The sequence below is a fragment of the Pseudorca crassidens genome, chromosome 5 (genome assembly GCF_039906515.1).
Source record: "Pseudorca crassidens isolate mPseCra1 chromosome 5, mPseCra1.hap1, whole genome shotgun sequence".
Lineage (NCBI taxonomy): Eukaryota > Metazoa > Chordata > Mammalia > Artiodactyla > Delphinidae > Pseudorca > Pseudorca crassidens.
Window position 1 is genome coordinate 36,775,702 of NC_090300.1, and position 15,951 is coordinate 36,791,652.

The following is a 15,951-nucleotide window of genomic DNA, read 5'->3' on the forward strand; positions in this document are numbered from 1 at the left end:
GAGGTATTGGATATAGTTCTCCCATTTATGGAGAAGTGGTAAAAGTCAGGTACAGCAGACGTAAGCACCTGTGTGTAACTCTGACGAACCTCTTGCCTGGTTTGCTTGTTGCTGAATTCTTCACATTTCTTCTGACTGTCTGGGCTTCTCTAACATGATAAGTTTTCTCTTAGGTCAGAGAGTGAGAGGCTGAATGTAGAGCCCACCTCCCCCGATCAACTTCAGTTTCTTTTGGCACCATTATATATAAGCTTCTGAGTAGGGTTTTATTTGGGAAATAAAAATAGTTTTTGCTACTAAAAACAAATAAGAATACCTACTGTACAGTTTATTTTAAAATTATTATAAAGTGGTATTTGTCCTTATATTTGTTGCAGGTCATTTAAGTTTGATCACTTTAATATAGATCTTTTTTTGTCTACTTAGAAAACAATAATAGTTATTGGGAAAATTCAAATATTATAGAATTGTTTTAAGAACTGTTAAGACTTTGTACCTCTGTACCAAGAAGTAATCATTGTTTATAATTTGGTATACTTCAAAGCTCATTTCTTTTTCCTTTTTAAACAAAAAGGGGATTTTCTAACACATGTGTTGTACAGTGTTTCCCCCCTACCTGATACTATGTCTTGGCATCTTTCCATTTCTCTACTTTCAGATTTAACGCAGTCTCTTTAATGGCTTTATAATATGATATCATATGGATGTACGATGTATTGTTATTTGTTAAGTGCCTCATTGATGCATGGATTTTTTTTTTTTTTTTTTTTTTGCGGTACGCGGGCCTCTCACTGTTGTGGCCTCTCCCGTTGCGGAGCACAGGCTCCGGACGCACAGGCTCAGCGGCCATGGCTCACGGGCCCAGCTGCTCCGCGGCATGTGGGATCTTCCCGGACCGGGGCACAAACCCATGTCCCCTGCATCGGCAGGCAGACTCTCAACCACTGCGCCACCAGGGAAGCCCGATGCATGGATTTTTAATAGCATTTTACTGTTTCAAACAGTGTTTCCTTTCACTATTACAAATAGTTTCTTCACTTCATTTGGCAAGCAAAATACATGGTAAAAACAATTGGTAGTTCATCTTTTGTTGCTGTTTCTAACTTTATTATTGATGAATATAGAAACAAAAAATATGTGTGTGAATGTTTATGAGTATTAAGAACATTAAGAACATCTTAATTTGTTAAGAAATTTTTGTGTACTTTTGGCATTATTTCTGAGTAGTACGTTGTGACCAGGAAGTGAAATGACTGGGTCAGAGACTGTGCATGATTAAAATTTTGATTGATATCGCCAAATTCGTTCTCCCTTCCCTCTCTTAAGATGGTACCAATAAGCCAACATTCCTTACAAAGTGAATAAGAGTGCTTCTTTCAGTTCACCATTTAATGCTAAATATTTAAGTGTATTTGTTTGCCAGTCAGATAAGTAAAAATGATTATATAAATATGCATATATCCACATTATTATATATACTCACATGTACATTAGAGAAACGTACACACATACACATACATGCATTAAAACGTAGCTGCAGGAATGCTGTGATTAAAGTTGAATTAGCTTGGATCCTGGGTAAAGCATATGTGCCTTGCTGTCTAGAGCACGTCAACTGTCCAACATTATTGCCTTGGGGTATCCAAATGGGGGGGGTGTTCTTTTAGGAGTGGATAGATCTCTTTAGGGTGAAATCTGCAAAAACAGAGAGAGAAATTTCATGTGAACTAAGAACATATGGTAGATGGTAACTTGGATATACTGAAGTGCCAGCATAAATCATATAGGTAATTCAGAAAAGGTTCACCTGAGACATTTTAATCTAAGGTCTGTTAGTTTGAATGGGTAGACACCTGGACTCTTCAATGAAACAGCTATCACATTTTTCAGTATTCTTATATAACATTGTGTGACATTATTATTTGGGGCGGGTAACTTTTAATTTTGATATAATTTCAAACAGAGAAAATTATAAGAACAGTACAAAGAATTCTCAAAGAGTATCCTTTACCCAGGTTCACTAATTGTTACTGGTTTGCTCCATTTACTTACTTTGTCATTCATTCGCTCATTCTCCCCACACCCATGCACACATACTTTTTTCCGTTGAACTGTGTGCAAGTGAATTGCATGCATTGTGTCCCTTTACTCCTAAATATATCAGTGTATATTTTCTAAGAACAGGGTTAGGAACTTAATATTAAAACAATACTATTATCTAATCTACAGAACTCATATTTCATCAGTTATCCCAATCATGTTCTTTATAGCCCTTTTTTCTCCTGTGGCCTTTCTTTGTGTTTCTTGACTTTGACATTTAGGAACATACAGGCCAGTGGACTGTCCCTCATTTTGAGTTGTCTGAGGTTTCCTTATGGTTAGATTACGGAATGTCTCCTTGGTGGTAACACTACAGCATTGCTGTCCTCCACAGTGCACACGATGTCAATTTGTCCCCTTACTGTTGATGTTAACTGTGATCACACAGTTCACCAGGTTTCTCCACTGTAAAGTTCTCTCCTTTATAATGAACAGGTAATCGTGGGGAAATAATTTGAAATTATATATTAAAATCCCATAACGCAACACCCTTTCAACCACTAATTTTTGCACCTGTGTTTAGAACTAGGTTTCACTTTTAGCCAGTGTGATTGTTTCCTCTCACTGGAAGAGGTGATCTGCACTGGGTAGCCATTTGGTGGTAGTGCTGTAGAAGGAATTTAAACATTGTGGAGTGGCAGTCTTAAAATTTAAGTTTCCTTGCAACTCTGAGATCCATCGTTTCTGTGAATCTTTCAGGCAGAGAAGCTTTTTATATTCTTCAAAAAATTGATGGTTAGTCCTTTGTTACTTTTCCTATCTTTAATGTTGATGAATACGAAAACAAAAAATAACATATATTTTAAAATAGTGAAAAATCTAATGAAATAGTAGAGATTCTATTCTGGGTAAGCTGCTGACTTTGAATAGGATGTGATTGTTTCTGGGCCCACTTGGGGAAAAAAATGCTGATATACCATGAGAATATTTTCTGGGCAAGTGTATGAGTAGTGACTTATGAATAAAAAGGCAGTGTGGGATGTGGCAGTTAGAATTGAACAGAATTAAACATTCTATTTTCATTCATTTTTAAAAATATACACTAATTTTTTTTTTTTCATTTGGAGTGAGTTTCAGGGGTCTGACTGCTGATAGTGGGTGCCTGAGGAGTTTTAGGAGCCTGTCACAAGGAGGAAGTTGGAGTGGAGGAGAGCAGATAGAAGAAGGGGCTCAGATGAATATATATGTTTGAACGGGAAGCAGTGTTGGCGTGGGTACATTTTGGATTAGCAGGAGCCTTGGTATAGCTCTTTTGTACTTTCATGTTCTTCACATTATCTTGTAGAGCATCATTTCTAAACTACTTCTGTGGCGGGTATTAAATACCATCATTAATGCACATTTGGACTGCTCTTGCTGGTATGATAGTCCTCGTAAGGCAGAAGCTCCCTGAATTGTTGGAGGCCATCACATTTATTTACACGTCGAGGCCAGAAGCCTAGAAGGGATCCTAGACTCCTCCTTCACCTTCCCAGTCCAGATTATTCCCGCTCATAATTACACCTTAAATTCGTTTCCTATCTCTCTCGAGACTAATGCCTCATCCTTAGTTTGGGCTTTCATTGTTTCTTAACTAGATACAGAAATAGTCTTCTAACTGGTCTTGCCTCTGGACTGACCTCTTGCTGTACCCCCCGCAAAGCTGTCCTAGGGCTCTCGGTTGCCATCAGAATAAAGTTCTATTTCTTAGGGAGCCTTCATGATCTCATCTCTGCCTTTTCTTTTTCTGCCTGCCCTCCTGCTAATTGTTTACTGCCATTTTTTTGGGGGGTGTCTGGCAATTTCTGGAATGCCCTGTACCCTGTTACATTGCTGCTGTTTGCTCTGCTAGAAATGCCCCTTCCTCATTCTTTACCTCATTAACTCTTTTTATCTCAAAACTTACACTTGGTGTCACCTCTATTTCATCTATGTCAGGTGCCCTTTTCTGTACCCACAGTGACCTTCTCTTTCCTCCCTCATAGCCCTTATCATACTCTAAGAATATTTTAGTAGTTGATTTTCTTGTCTGTCTCCTTCCAAGGTGCTGAGCATGTTAAGGGTAGGAACCTCTTTTGTCCTTTTCTGTGTCCCTTGTGCCTGGTGTAGCACCTGGTAGTTAGTTACAGGTATTCCTTAACTGACTATGGAAGAGATGCACAGGTAGAAGCCACAGGGCACAGCTCAACAAATGCGGAACTTCTGAACAGTTAGAGCTTTTCAAAGTTAGAATGTGCTGCTTTAGGAGTGGTGGATTCCTGTATCTAGAAATGTGAAAACATAGGTTGGGTACACTTGACAAGCTAGTTGACAAACTAGTTGCACACCTGGGATTTTCCAGATATTTCACTCTGAATAAAGTTGTAAATTTGGAAAAATGAATGGAATTCATAGTTTGAATATATAGCTAAACTTATCTCACAGTTCATCTGTACCAGGTGTAAGAATTTAGAGGAAAGTGCTAATCATGTTATATCTTAAAATGTTTTATAGTAAAAAACTAAGGAACGTGTGTACATTAAATCTAATTTCAGGTTCGGCTTCCATTGCAGCTCCTAATTCCAGTTTTAGGTCATAATATCTTCGGTGATTTTAGCACAGTTGTTTAATTGAAGTTTGTCTATTTTAAAAGTTAATCTTTTTTTTGTTTTTGTTTTTGCCGTACGCGGGCCTCTCACTGTTGTGGCCTCTCCCGTTGTGGAGCACAGGCTCCGGATGCGCAGTCTCAGCGGCCATGGCTCACGGGCGCAGCCGCTCACGGGCGCAGCCGCTCGCGGTATGTGGGATCTTCCCGGACCGGGGCACTAACCTGTGTCCCCTGCATCGGCAGGCGGACTCAACCATTGCGCCACCAGGGAAGCCCTAAAAGTTAATCTTTTGAGTATTTCATTTATGCATATGGTACAAAATGCAAAAGGCATAGGGGTATACAGTGAAAAATAAATCCCCTACACCTTCCTAGTACCATCCCCAAGCAATCTAGCCACCTAGTTCCCCTTCCATTGGCAACCACTGTTACCTGATTCTAGTCTCCCCTTCTAAAGATAGTCTGTGCATAGATAAGCATCTGGGTGTGTGTGTGTGTGTATTTTTTTGAAATGGGAAAATCATGCAAGGGGCTAGGAGAGACATGTTGGAGAGTTCTTCACCTGATCATGTTGGCTCTGGGATGCAATCAGGAACTTTCAGAAGGAGGGCCATGGCTCCCAGGCTCCAGCACTTTGTAGTTCTTGCTTTTTAAGAATTGCCAGAAGATGAGGTATTTGCTTCCAGAGATCTCCAGGCTTCTTGGTATTTCACTTCACATTGTAGATATTTTAACATTAGTTTTAACACATCAGAGCTTTTGATGATAGTGTTCTCCAGTGTATACGTGATTCTGTTTTATCTTGCCGAACAGGTTGTGGTCTTCTCAGAGGCTGGAGCTGTGTCTTATTCATGACATTGTGTCACACTGCCTTAGTGAGTGGTTGGTAAATGTGATGGGTTAATTGCATTTCCAGATGGGATGAGAACTCTGGTGTTGCTTGTCTTTCACAAGGCCACACACTCAAAAAAGAAAAAAAAAAAGACTACTGGTGGCTTTAAGAAATAATTAGTTTCTTCTGTATTCCAGAACATTCTCCAATATCCAGAAAAAAACATGCAACTGCATCTGTTAAGTGTCAGTAGATATTTTAGATAGCTGAAAGGCAAAAATATACCAAAATGTAGCAGAATACAATCCCCACTCACTCCCATCCCATAGCTGATATCTGGTTTCAGGAATTCATCATTGTCAGGAGGGTCTGCAGGGAACTTGTCCAGAGTTCCTACAGCAGCCCTGGGGCTCAGCCTGCTGTATCGCCTGCAGAGTGGGGTTTCTATGAGAAATGCAGCACTTCTGGTAATTTCAGAGGAATTAAAAGCCTATTTGGCTGTAGGCAAGTGTATTCACTTTAAATCTGTACTGTGTTCCAAAAGGAAGTGGCTTTACTCAGCAGCTGCCTCTTTGCAATTGCCATTTGTTTCCAAGTAAGGGAAGATTACCAAAAATGTTTATTTCTTAGCTTATTCAAATATTTATATTTTCTCTAGTTTCTTTTCTGAAGTATTTTGGCTCATTCTTTTTTCTGATAAACAACTGCTGTTCAGATTTCCTTTGTTCCAGTAGATTATAAATGTTAGCTTTAGAGCAGATCTGTTTCTTCAAAGGATCATTGGCAAGTGAGATTCGATATAGAGCGATACATGCCAAAATAGGAAAAAACTGGCCTTTAATAATGGGCAGTTTCTAACCCCAGAAACTGCAATTTAAAATTTTATATTCTGAAGGTTCCAGAGGGAGAAGAGAACTGCTTTGGAATGCCTTTCACGTTTAGGCAGAGAGCATCAAAAAGGGAGGAAGCAAAGGACAGGCATGGTGCTTTCACACTTAGTGTTCCAGGCTGCTCTTGGCCAAAGGTTTGGGCTTTTCAGAAATCTTACTCAGCCTGTTCACCACCTCTCTCCATGCCCCTGACTCTACCCAGCTCCACTCACAAGCTTACTTCTCTCCCTCCTGCCCTTCTCCGCCCCCAACCCCTGGCTGCACTGAGACTCTCCAGAGCTAGTCTTGTTCCCGCCTTTAGCACTGCAGATAAGGCCTTTGACCCTGTTTGCTGCTGGCTTTATCTGCTGCCCCAGGGGTTCTGGTCCCTGACTAGCTGTGCCTCTGCTTGCAATAACTGAGACCTAGAATAAAGGAGACAGCAAGTGTGGGGAAGCATAATAAGTTTGGTTTTGAATCTGCCACATTTGAGAGCTGTAAGATTATTAGGTAGATATGTCTAGTAGGTAATTGGGCATATGGGAGAAAATGAAGATATAGGAGAGTGAGAGAGATGAGTTGATGACACAAAATCCCATCAGTGGTGAAGTGGGTTAGAACTAGTATACTAGGAGAGAAGGGTTTATCATTTGGAGAGGAGAACAGATCTCTCCTTGGGACTGGTGCGCAAAGGTTGAGTGTTCTAAACAGATCTGCCTGGAGCTGAAAAGAAAGGCAGAAAGGGGGTTCCTGTGTGCCAGCCGCAGGGGACAAGAGCATTGTCCGAGAGAAGGGAAGTGGAGAGGGCAGCAGGTGGTGAAGCTGTGGATCCTGTGAGATTTGGAGTGAGAAGACTAGGGAGAGAGGGGTGAGTGGGGAAGGGATTGCTGAGCAGGATTAACGGCCTGCCCTGAAGCTGGGGATCATCTTTGTGTCGTAGCAACTTTCTCTTCCAGGTGTGATTTCCCCCAGCAGTGCTGGGCAGCAGAAGTAGAGTGAGAGGTGGTCAGAGTCCTGATGGCAATACGACTGTGTCGGTAACTAGTCTTCTTTGGGGCACAGTCTGTGGGAAAGTGAAACCAGGTCACTAGCTAGGCTGGAGAGGATGGAAATAGCTTTACTGGCTATTGCATCCCAACTATGAGCATAGCCCTTGGCTTACAAATGTGCTTCATAAATGTTGGTTGAATCAGAGTGTTGGAGACAAAGAACCGGTTTTATAGGAATCAGATGTTATGATGGGATCTTTGATAGAGTGGGATTTTTGCATTTGTTTTGGTTGTGGGGCAATTCTTCAGTACATAGGAATACTGAATGTTAATATTGAAGCCATCAGGAAGATGGCAGGAGACAGAGTGAGGCAAGCGCCCAGGCCTCTGCAGAGTCCCTGTGTGTCACTGATGATGTTGGCGTGAGAAATAGCCGTTATGAGTAGAAGTTGGGAGCTTCAGAGTATAGGGGGTTTTGCATGAGGAAGGGGTGTGTAGGACCTAATGATTCTGAAAGAATGCTGACCCTACTGTCTAGGCCCTGAGGGTTGAGGGTTAGGAAAGCCAGTCTGGGGGAGAAGGTGGGGAAGACACTTATGAAGAGGCTGAGAGTATGGGAGACTGTTTAGAATAGTGGCGTTCCCAAGATGGGGGACAAAACAGAAGGGCAGCAGTATTGTTCTTGGCAGGGCATAGGAAAGCTTGTGTCAGAATCTCTGGGGTCAGTAGGCTGGTGCTTACGGGGAAGTGCAGCAGGGCCTAGGGTAGCTACTCTGGAATGATTGCTGATGCCACTGGGGTCTGCGTTTATTAAAGGGGGCCTGTGCCAGACTGACAGGTGTGTCATCTTAATTATTTTATTTGATCCTCATAACATGGTTATGCTAGCCTCATTTTATAAAAACTGAAACTCGGAAAAGTTAGTAATTTACCTAATGGTCACACAGTCTCATGGTTCTAATCCAGTTCTTGCTGACTGTGCTTAATTTTTTTTTCATGCACTTGCCCTTCATGTATTGCCTTGTTTAGAGGTAGCATGGATATAGGGATACAGTCAATGCATTCTCTTAATGTTAGTCAATGAGTGTTGCTGGGAAAGCCTGCCCATTCTGGGCCCAGACTTTCTGGGCTGCAGCTCTCTCTCACCCCCTAGTGGCAGTGATGGTATTTTGGCCTGCTAAGATGAGAGGGAACACTTCTAGCCAAGGTGCCACTAAGTCACTGATGTGCAGCAGCAAGAACATTCCCTTTGTTGTGAACGTGGCACTTACCGAATACAGCCTTCAACAATTGTTTGTATACCTATCTTAACTGTAAAGCAATACTTTAATATTTGCATACTCCCTACAGCGTTCTGGGACTTTCAAGGAGCATGTGAAAAGAGAAACCCAGAGGGGGAGTTACAGTCATTGGATTGAGCCCTTCTTATCCATGGTTTAAACACCTCCTGACCCAGTTAATACTCAGGTGTCCATCCTTTCTTTTATAATCTGGAAGATTACTCTTTCCCTGTTTCCTCTTTGTTAAGTCTTTTTTTGTTGGTTTTTTTCATTAGCATATAAACATGTTTGAGTATCTTCCATTGAAAAAAGAAGAAAGAAGGGCTTTGAAATCTACCCCACCACCCATCCCCAGCCCTGCTCCCCACCATTACCTGATTACATTCTTCCTAGTTAAGTTTCTTGAAGAACGGTTTCTTGGACCTCTTTTCTACTACTGTTTTCCTAACCCACTGCCCTTTGGCTTCTGCCAGTCCCAGCCTCCACCAAAAAGCCCTTGTGACCACTGAATGGGAGAGGGGTACCATTCTTATTGAGTCCCCAAGGGCAGGACAAAGAGTAGTGTGAAATATAAGGCCTCACTGAAGGTCTTGAAGGTGGCAGCCATTCTGAATTTCACCTATTGCTTTGCACTTTGAACTCTTTCTTTCATGAACATCTCTCTAGCAACAGGATGTATTTATTGATTGATGCTGATTGGTTCTATTGAGCCACCTGTGTAGGCCAGGTATTGATAGAGAATATTGGTGTTCCCAGGACATCTTCCTAGTCACCCCTCTTCCTTTCCTGATTCTGAATCACTTGAGAAATAGATCCAGAGGTTAGATGGGCATCCAAATATAAACTTTCTCAGTGGTGAAAGCTGGACTAGAGAATGTGGCTTAGATATTCTATGAGAAATTTGTACATAGGAATCTGCTTGTGAGGTGAGTGGGTCTGTAGAATAGACCTTCATCCCAGTCACATGCAGGCCCTCAGAGCTTGGCTTTTATCAAATAGAGAAGACATTGGTGACTAGTCATGGTCTGTAAATTATACATCTCAGCCCCTTGGCTCTTCATATCTATCTGCCTCTCCAGGGCTTCTCTGTCAGTGGCTGTAGTCCTCAGCAGAATTTCTGAATCCTAGATGGCAGATTGTACAGGAGAGTGGGGGTACTGTTCTGAGCATGAAATAGAGGGTGGCTTACTGGATTGAATTTTTATCCAATTGAAAATTCCTAGGAACAAATGCACAAACATAACAAGACAGAAACCGAGTCATAAATACAGAGAACAAGCAGATGGTTACCAGAGGAGTTAGGGTAGAGGGGGACGAAAGAGATAGATGAGGGAGATTAAGAGGTGCAGACTTCCAGTTGCAAAATAAAAGAGTCAAGGATATGAAATTTACAGTGTGGGCAGTATAGTCAATAACTAAACAATATCTTTGTGGTGATGTATTGTAACTAGACTTATTTTGGTGATCATTTTGAAATGTATAGAAAAATCACTGTTGCATAAATGGAACTAATATAGCGTTGTAGGTCACTTATACCTCAAAAACAAACAAACATACAAAGAAACACATAGAAAAAGAGATCAGATTTGTGGTTACCAGAGGAGGTGGGCAGGGGGAATTGGATGAAGGCAATGAAAAGGTACTACAAACTTCCAGTTATAAGATAAATAAGTGCTAGGGATATAATGTACAACCTTATAAATAGAATTAACAATGCTGTATGTTATATATGAACATTGTTAAGAGAGTAAATTCTAAGAGTTCTTATCACAAGGAAAAATTTTTTTCTATTTCTTTAATTTTGTATCTATATGAGATGATAGATGTTCCCTAAACTTATGGTGATAAGCATTTCATTATGTATGTAAGTCAAATCATTATGCTGTAACCGTTTTAAACTTATATAGTGATATATGTCAATTATATCTCAATAAAACTGGAAGAAAAAAATAAACACACCCCCAAGACAGTAATCTAATGGGTCATGTAAGAGGCAATGCAGTCTGGTGGGGAAAAGTCTTAGAATCAGATGCAGCTGAGCTGGATTCCCACTCTAGCTACTTTGCATATATTCAACTTCCCTGGCTTGGTTTCTTCCAACTGTTTAAAACAAAAGGAACATTCCTAGCACTGTTTCTGACAATTTGGACTTTTTAAAAAATAGCTAGATTATTTGTTCTTATGAAAGGCTCATGCATTCATTAGTTAATGACCTAAATCAGTGAGGTCAAGCTGTTGGTGCCTTTTCTGTTATGATGGATCCAGTTTGTTTATTTCTCCATTTTACAGGTTGAATATAAGCTGGGATTCCAAGTAGACAATTTTGTGGCTATGGACATGCCCCAGGTCAACATTTCTGCTCAGGGGGAAGTTCCACGCACTTTATCAGGTGAGTCTCAGTGACAGAGTTTAACATACTGTTTTTAACTGTGTCCCATGTACTCTCAAAGAACAGTTAAACTACTGATAATGTAGTATTCTATGCACACACGTAGGTATCAGACACATAAGTACTTTGAAAAGTAATTTTTTTAAATAGGGGTTATTTGGACTGTTTAAACCATTTCCTCTTTTCCAACCCTTCCAGAAGTGTCTGCACTCAGCTCTTCTCTATCTCCTTATATGCATTGTTGGCCCCCAGCTGGGTCCCTTTGTCTGGTCTTGTTTCTCTTCCGTTAGTTCCCACACTGCAGCCCTGATAACTGCCAAACACTCACTTCCGACCATGTGATATCAAGCCCCTCAGTGCCCCCACCCCAGTCAGCTGAGTACATTGCACACTCCCCAGCCAGTGTGCTGTGTTTACATCTGCCCCTGCCTGCCTGTCTAAACCTTATTGCTGCATTTGCCCCAGTGTTCCAGCAGTGCCATGCTACATGTAGTTCTCAGAGCCATGCCTTTGCACAAGCTGGTCTCTGTATTTGGAACCATTTTTTCATCTTTCCTGCTTGTGAATTTCTATTCATACTAAATATTCTGCAAGACTCAAAATCTGTACTCTCCTTTTCCTGCCTCCTCTCCCTCCATTTGTTAACTCTTCTGTATTTAACTGTTTTGAACTGATCACATTATCTTGTAATTCTTTCTTTCTCCCTCTAGCCTGTGCCACCCTGAGGGCAGGAGCTGTCTTTTTCAGCTATCTACCCTGGGTGCCTAGCATAACATCTGGAACAGGATAGGCACTCAGGACATGTCTGAGTAAAACATTTAAGTGTCATATTTACACCAATTTAACTACTTTTGAGCCAGCCTTTTGAGAGAGGCTTCTGAAGATGTGAGATTTAAAGAAAACGAAAAATTTTTAAACTTGACAGTATAAGCCCCAGTGTTATGGAACTTTTTTGACAGTCTTACTCACTGTTATTAGTGACATTCATTAATCCAAGCTTTAAGAAAACATGGGAAGGCTGGTTAATTTTTATGGGCCAGTAAAGAAATTTTAAAATGCCCGTATTGTTCATATGCTGATGTAGATGGTAGAATGATGTATTCTAAATTTGTAGAAAAAGAGTCTTAAACTGAAATATTGGAAAAAAAAAAAAAAGTGCACCAAAGTCTGTTATCCCCTTGCTTACATTAATTGATTAAAAGCCAGTTCCTGTTTAGAAAGGTTTTTTTTTTCTTTTTAATTCATAGTTGAGAATTTATCAGTTTCATTTACAGGTTTATTTTTAATCTCTTCATTAAGAATAATACATAATTGCATTTTGGTGGTGAATTGTCTTTCCTTTTTTATCAAGTAATTTTTGTTATTACTGTTGATTGTGACTGATGAGGTAGTAGGGTTTGCCTTATGATTCTGTAGCTTTATTATAATAAGAGAACTTATGAGACAAATTGATATATTAAAAATCATGAGCAAATTTGAAAATAATTCTCTTCCTTTATGTCTTGGTTTGTTCTTTAATGCTAACTTTTATATCTGTAATGAATGAAGTACTTAATGTCCAAAGCTGTGTAGTCTAAAGATAAGTTCTCTGAAAGTTTCTGCTTAGTATGTTATGTAAATGTATTATTTGTAGTTTTATTGAAAAAAAAAATAAATTCTAAATTATTCAGTGGGCATTAATGTTGATTTTTAGAAAATTAAAATATTTTTTCTTTTTTAAACAGTGTTTCGGGTCGAGCTTTCCTGTACTGGCAAAGTAGATTCTGAGGTTATGATACTAATGCAGCTCAACTTGACAGTAAATTCTTCAAAAAACTTTACAGTCTTAAATTTTAAACGAAGGAAAATGTGCTACAAAAGTAAGGAATTTATTTACCAAAGTATGTGTTTTATATAGATGTGAGAAGGTCAAAAATAGATTTTGTCATCTTTTTACAGATTTGTGATCAAATCTTGATTATAGTTGCAAGTGAGAAAAGAGAGCACTAACTGATGAAATTCCAAAATAATCATCTAGATAGCTTGTAGCCAGGAATCTCATTCAGGCCCCACTTACTTCCTGCTTTCTCAAAATTTTGATCAGAATTGCTAAGGACGTTGTCCTTTAGGAATGTGAAATAGCACTAGTGGCTGAAGAGGTAAAGAAATCAGGTAATTTTGATAGGGACCCCTGAGTAATGGGGTGTTAACTATGTTTCCTTTATGAATTACCATTATGTAGAAGAATTGCCCTGGGGCCAGAAAGACCTGCGTTAGAATTACAGCTCTGCTCTTGACAGGATAATTGGAACAGGTTTCTTAACCTAAGTCTCAGTTTTTTTCATCTGTAAAATGGCATAATAACCTGTTTCAAGAGATTGGTTGGTTGGTTGATTTTAGATTAATTGAAGCTAATCACCTGAAACTTAGAATACCATATGTGGGTACTTAATACATGTTGGTAGTTTTTGGTTTTGAATAATCTGTTGCTCAAGAAATTACAGTGGATATGAAAGAGCTTCAGCATGCTAGGTCATAGATCAAAGAATTTTAGAATTCTCCTTAAAGGTTATCTAGTCCAACCCACTCACTTTAAGTTCCAGAGAGATTAAAGTGACCTGAATTTACAAAGTCACATTGGTAGAGCTGGTTAGTATCTAAGATAGGAAAAAAAAAAAGCTAAAGAAAACCCCTCTAAACTTGCTGAGTGCTTACTGTGTTCCAAGTGCTTTACACACATTAAACCCATTTAATGCTTATAGCAGCCCTAGGCAGTAGGTTCTCTCATTATCTCCGTTTTCTGAGGAGCAAGCTGAGGCTCAGAGAATCCAACCAACTTGCCAAGGCCGGACAGCTAAGTGGTGGAGCTGGGTTGCAAACCCGTGCTCTTGCTTCTTTGGCTTCTTTGGCAAACTGTCTCTTAACACATTTCCTAGTCAAAGTTAGTGCTGAGTGTTATGAGAACGCCTGAGGCCAGCACATGAGTTATAATGGCTAATGTCCAGATAACATGCCAGTAAAAAAGCTGTACTGCATTAGAATGGGCATTTTTTAAGCTCTAATTTAATCTTTTAATTAGAGTAAATGTAAAGTAAACAGTTACTCTCCATGTATATTTTTCCCAGTTTTATTGAGATATAATTAACATACATCACTGTATAAGTTTAAGGTGTACAGCATAATGGTTTGATTTACATACATTGTGAAATGATTATCACAGTAAATTTACTTAGCATCCATCATTTCATATGGATACAATAGAAAGAGCAAAAAAATAAAAAAATTTTTTCCTTGTGATGAGACCTCTTAGGATTTACTTTCTTAACAACTCTCACATATATCATACAGTTAACATATTGTGTTAAATAACATATAAAGTACACCGTGCTGTACGTTATATCCCTAGTGTTTATCTTATAACTGGAAGTTTGTACCTTTTGACTACCTCCTCCAGTTCCTCCTCCCTCCTGCCTCTGATAATAACAAATCTGATCTCTTTTCTTACGATTAAAAAAAAAATTGATTCTTTAGATTCTATATACATATAAGTGAGATCATAGAATATCTCATAGTCTTTCTCTGTCTGACTTATTTCACTTAGTATAAGACCCTCAAAGTCTATCCATGTTGTTGCAAATGGCAGGATTTCCTTATTTTTTATGGCTAAATGGTGTTGCATTATGTGTGTGGTGTGTGTGTGCGTGTGTGTTTGTGTGTGTGTGCATGCACATGTATTTTCAGCACTTCTTTATGCAGAATGGACATTTTTAGTCTATGGCCACACCACCCTGAATGCGTGATCTCGTCAGAATGGACATTTTTAAAATGAAAAGTTAGTCCCATGTTAGCTTTGGTGTTTTGATACATTTGTCAGTTCTTACATATCCAGTTATACCTTTATGTAATTTTAAAGCCAAAGAAGACTTCAGAGACACTAGTTCAACCTAGTCGTTATATAATATGAGGAGACTGGGACCTGGAGTGGTCACCTAAGCGTGCATAGGCAGTCAGTGAGGAATGCAGAATAGGTGGTTCCTGGCCCCTAGGGAGGTGGCGCTGGCTGTACCACGGCGCTTCATCTGTTAGTGCTTAAAGGCAGAATGTTGGTCAAGTGTGATGGGGTCTGTGGAGCCCACTAAGGTTAATGATTAGCCGATATTCAGAATAATCCCATACCTTCTCCATTTTCTTTAATATGTACATGAAAATTAACAGTTGATGTAATTTTCTATTCTGTTTTAGACTTAAGTTTAATATAGTACCACCCTTTTTATTTGGTGGTCATACTTCTGGCCACCCTAATCATCCAGTTTACATTCATGACTCTTTAATATGTGATCCTAATATATTTATATGATTTTCCAGCTTACTACATTTGGAAAACTGTCTGCCACAGAAAACATACATGTACTGTATATGTTAATGGGTGTTACTGGGAAGAAAATGTTCCTTTATGAGGGTGTAAATTATTGGATCAGACAGGTTTTGTTACTCTCAAACTCCTCAGAGCCTTTGCACTCTGCTAATGTGCACTGTGAACCTCCACAGATGTTATAGTATGTAGCTTTCCCCAGACTTCTTGACCACAAAAACCCTTTTTCATTGAGCATCTATCTGTAAGTAATACCCATTGGCTAATATAGGCATAGACTATTGATTGATGAATATAGTGATGATTATCAGAATAGTAATGTAGCATTTATTATATATATATTTTTTAACATCTTTATTGGAGTATAATTGCTTTACAATGTTGTGTTAGTTTCTGATGTATAACAAGCTGAATCAGCTGTATGTATACATATATCCCCATATCCCCTCCCTCTTGCATCTCCCTCCCACCCTCCCTATCCCACCTCTCTAGGTGGTCACAAAGCACTGATCTGATCTCCCTGCGCTATGCAGCTTCTTCCCACTAGCTATCTATATGTGTATTATCTTGCAACA

The 15,951-nt window shown here is 39.4% G+C and overlaps 1 protein-coding gene across 2 annotated transcripts in view; it reads left to right on the top strand.

Annotated features, from left to right (window-relative positions):
- Positions 1–15,951, top strand: part of RYK (receptor like tyrosine kinase) — a 99,775-nt gene that overhangs the window by 30,399 nt on the left and 53,425 nt on the right. For both annotated transcript variants that reach the window (XM_067737769.1, XM_067737767.1), the window contains exons 3-4: positions 10,926–11,025; positions 12,750–12,884. In XM_067737769.1, coding sequence (XP_067593870.1) covers positions 10,926–11,025; positions 12,750–12,884 — 235 coding nt within the window. The remainder of the gene's footprint in view (positions 1–10,925; positions 11,026–12,749; positions 12,885–15,951) is intronic.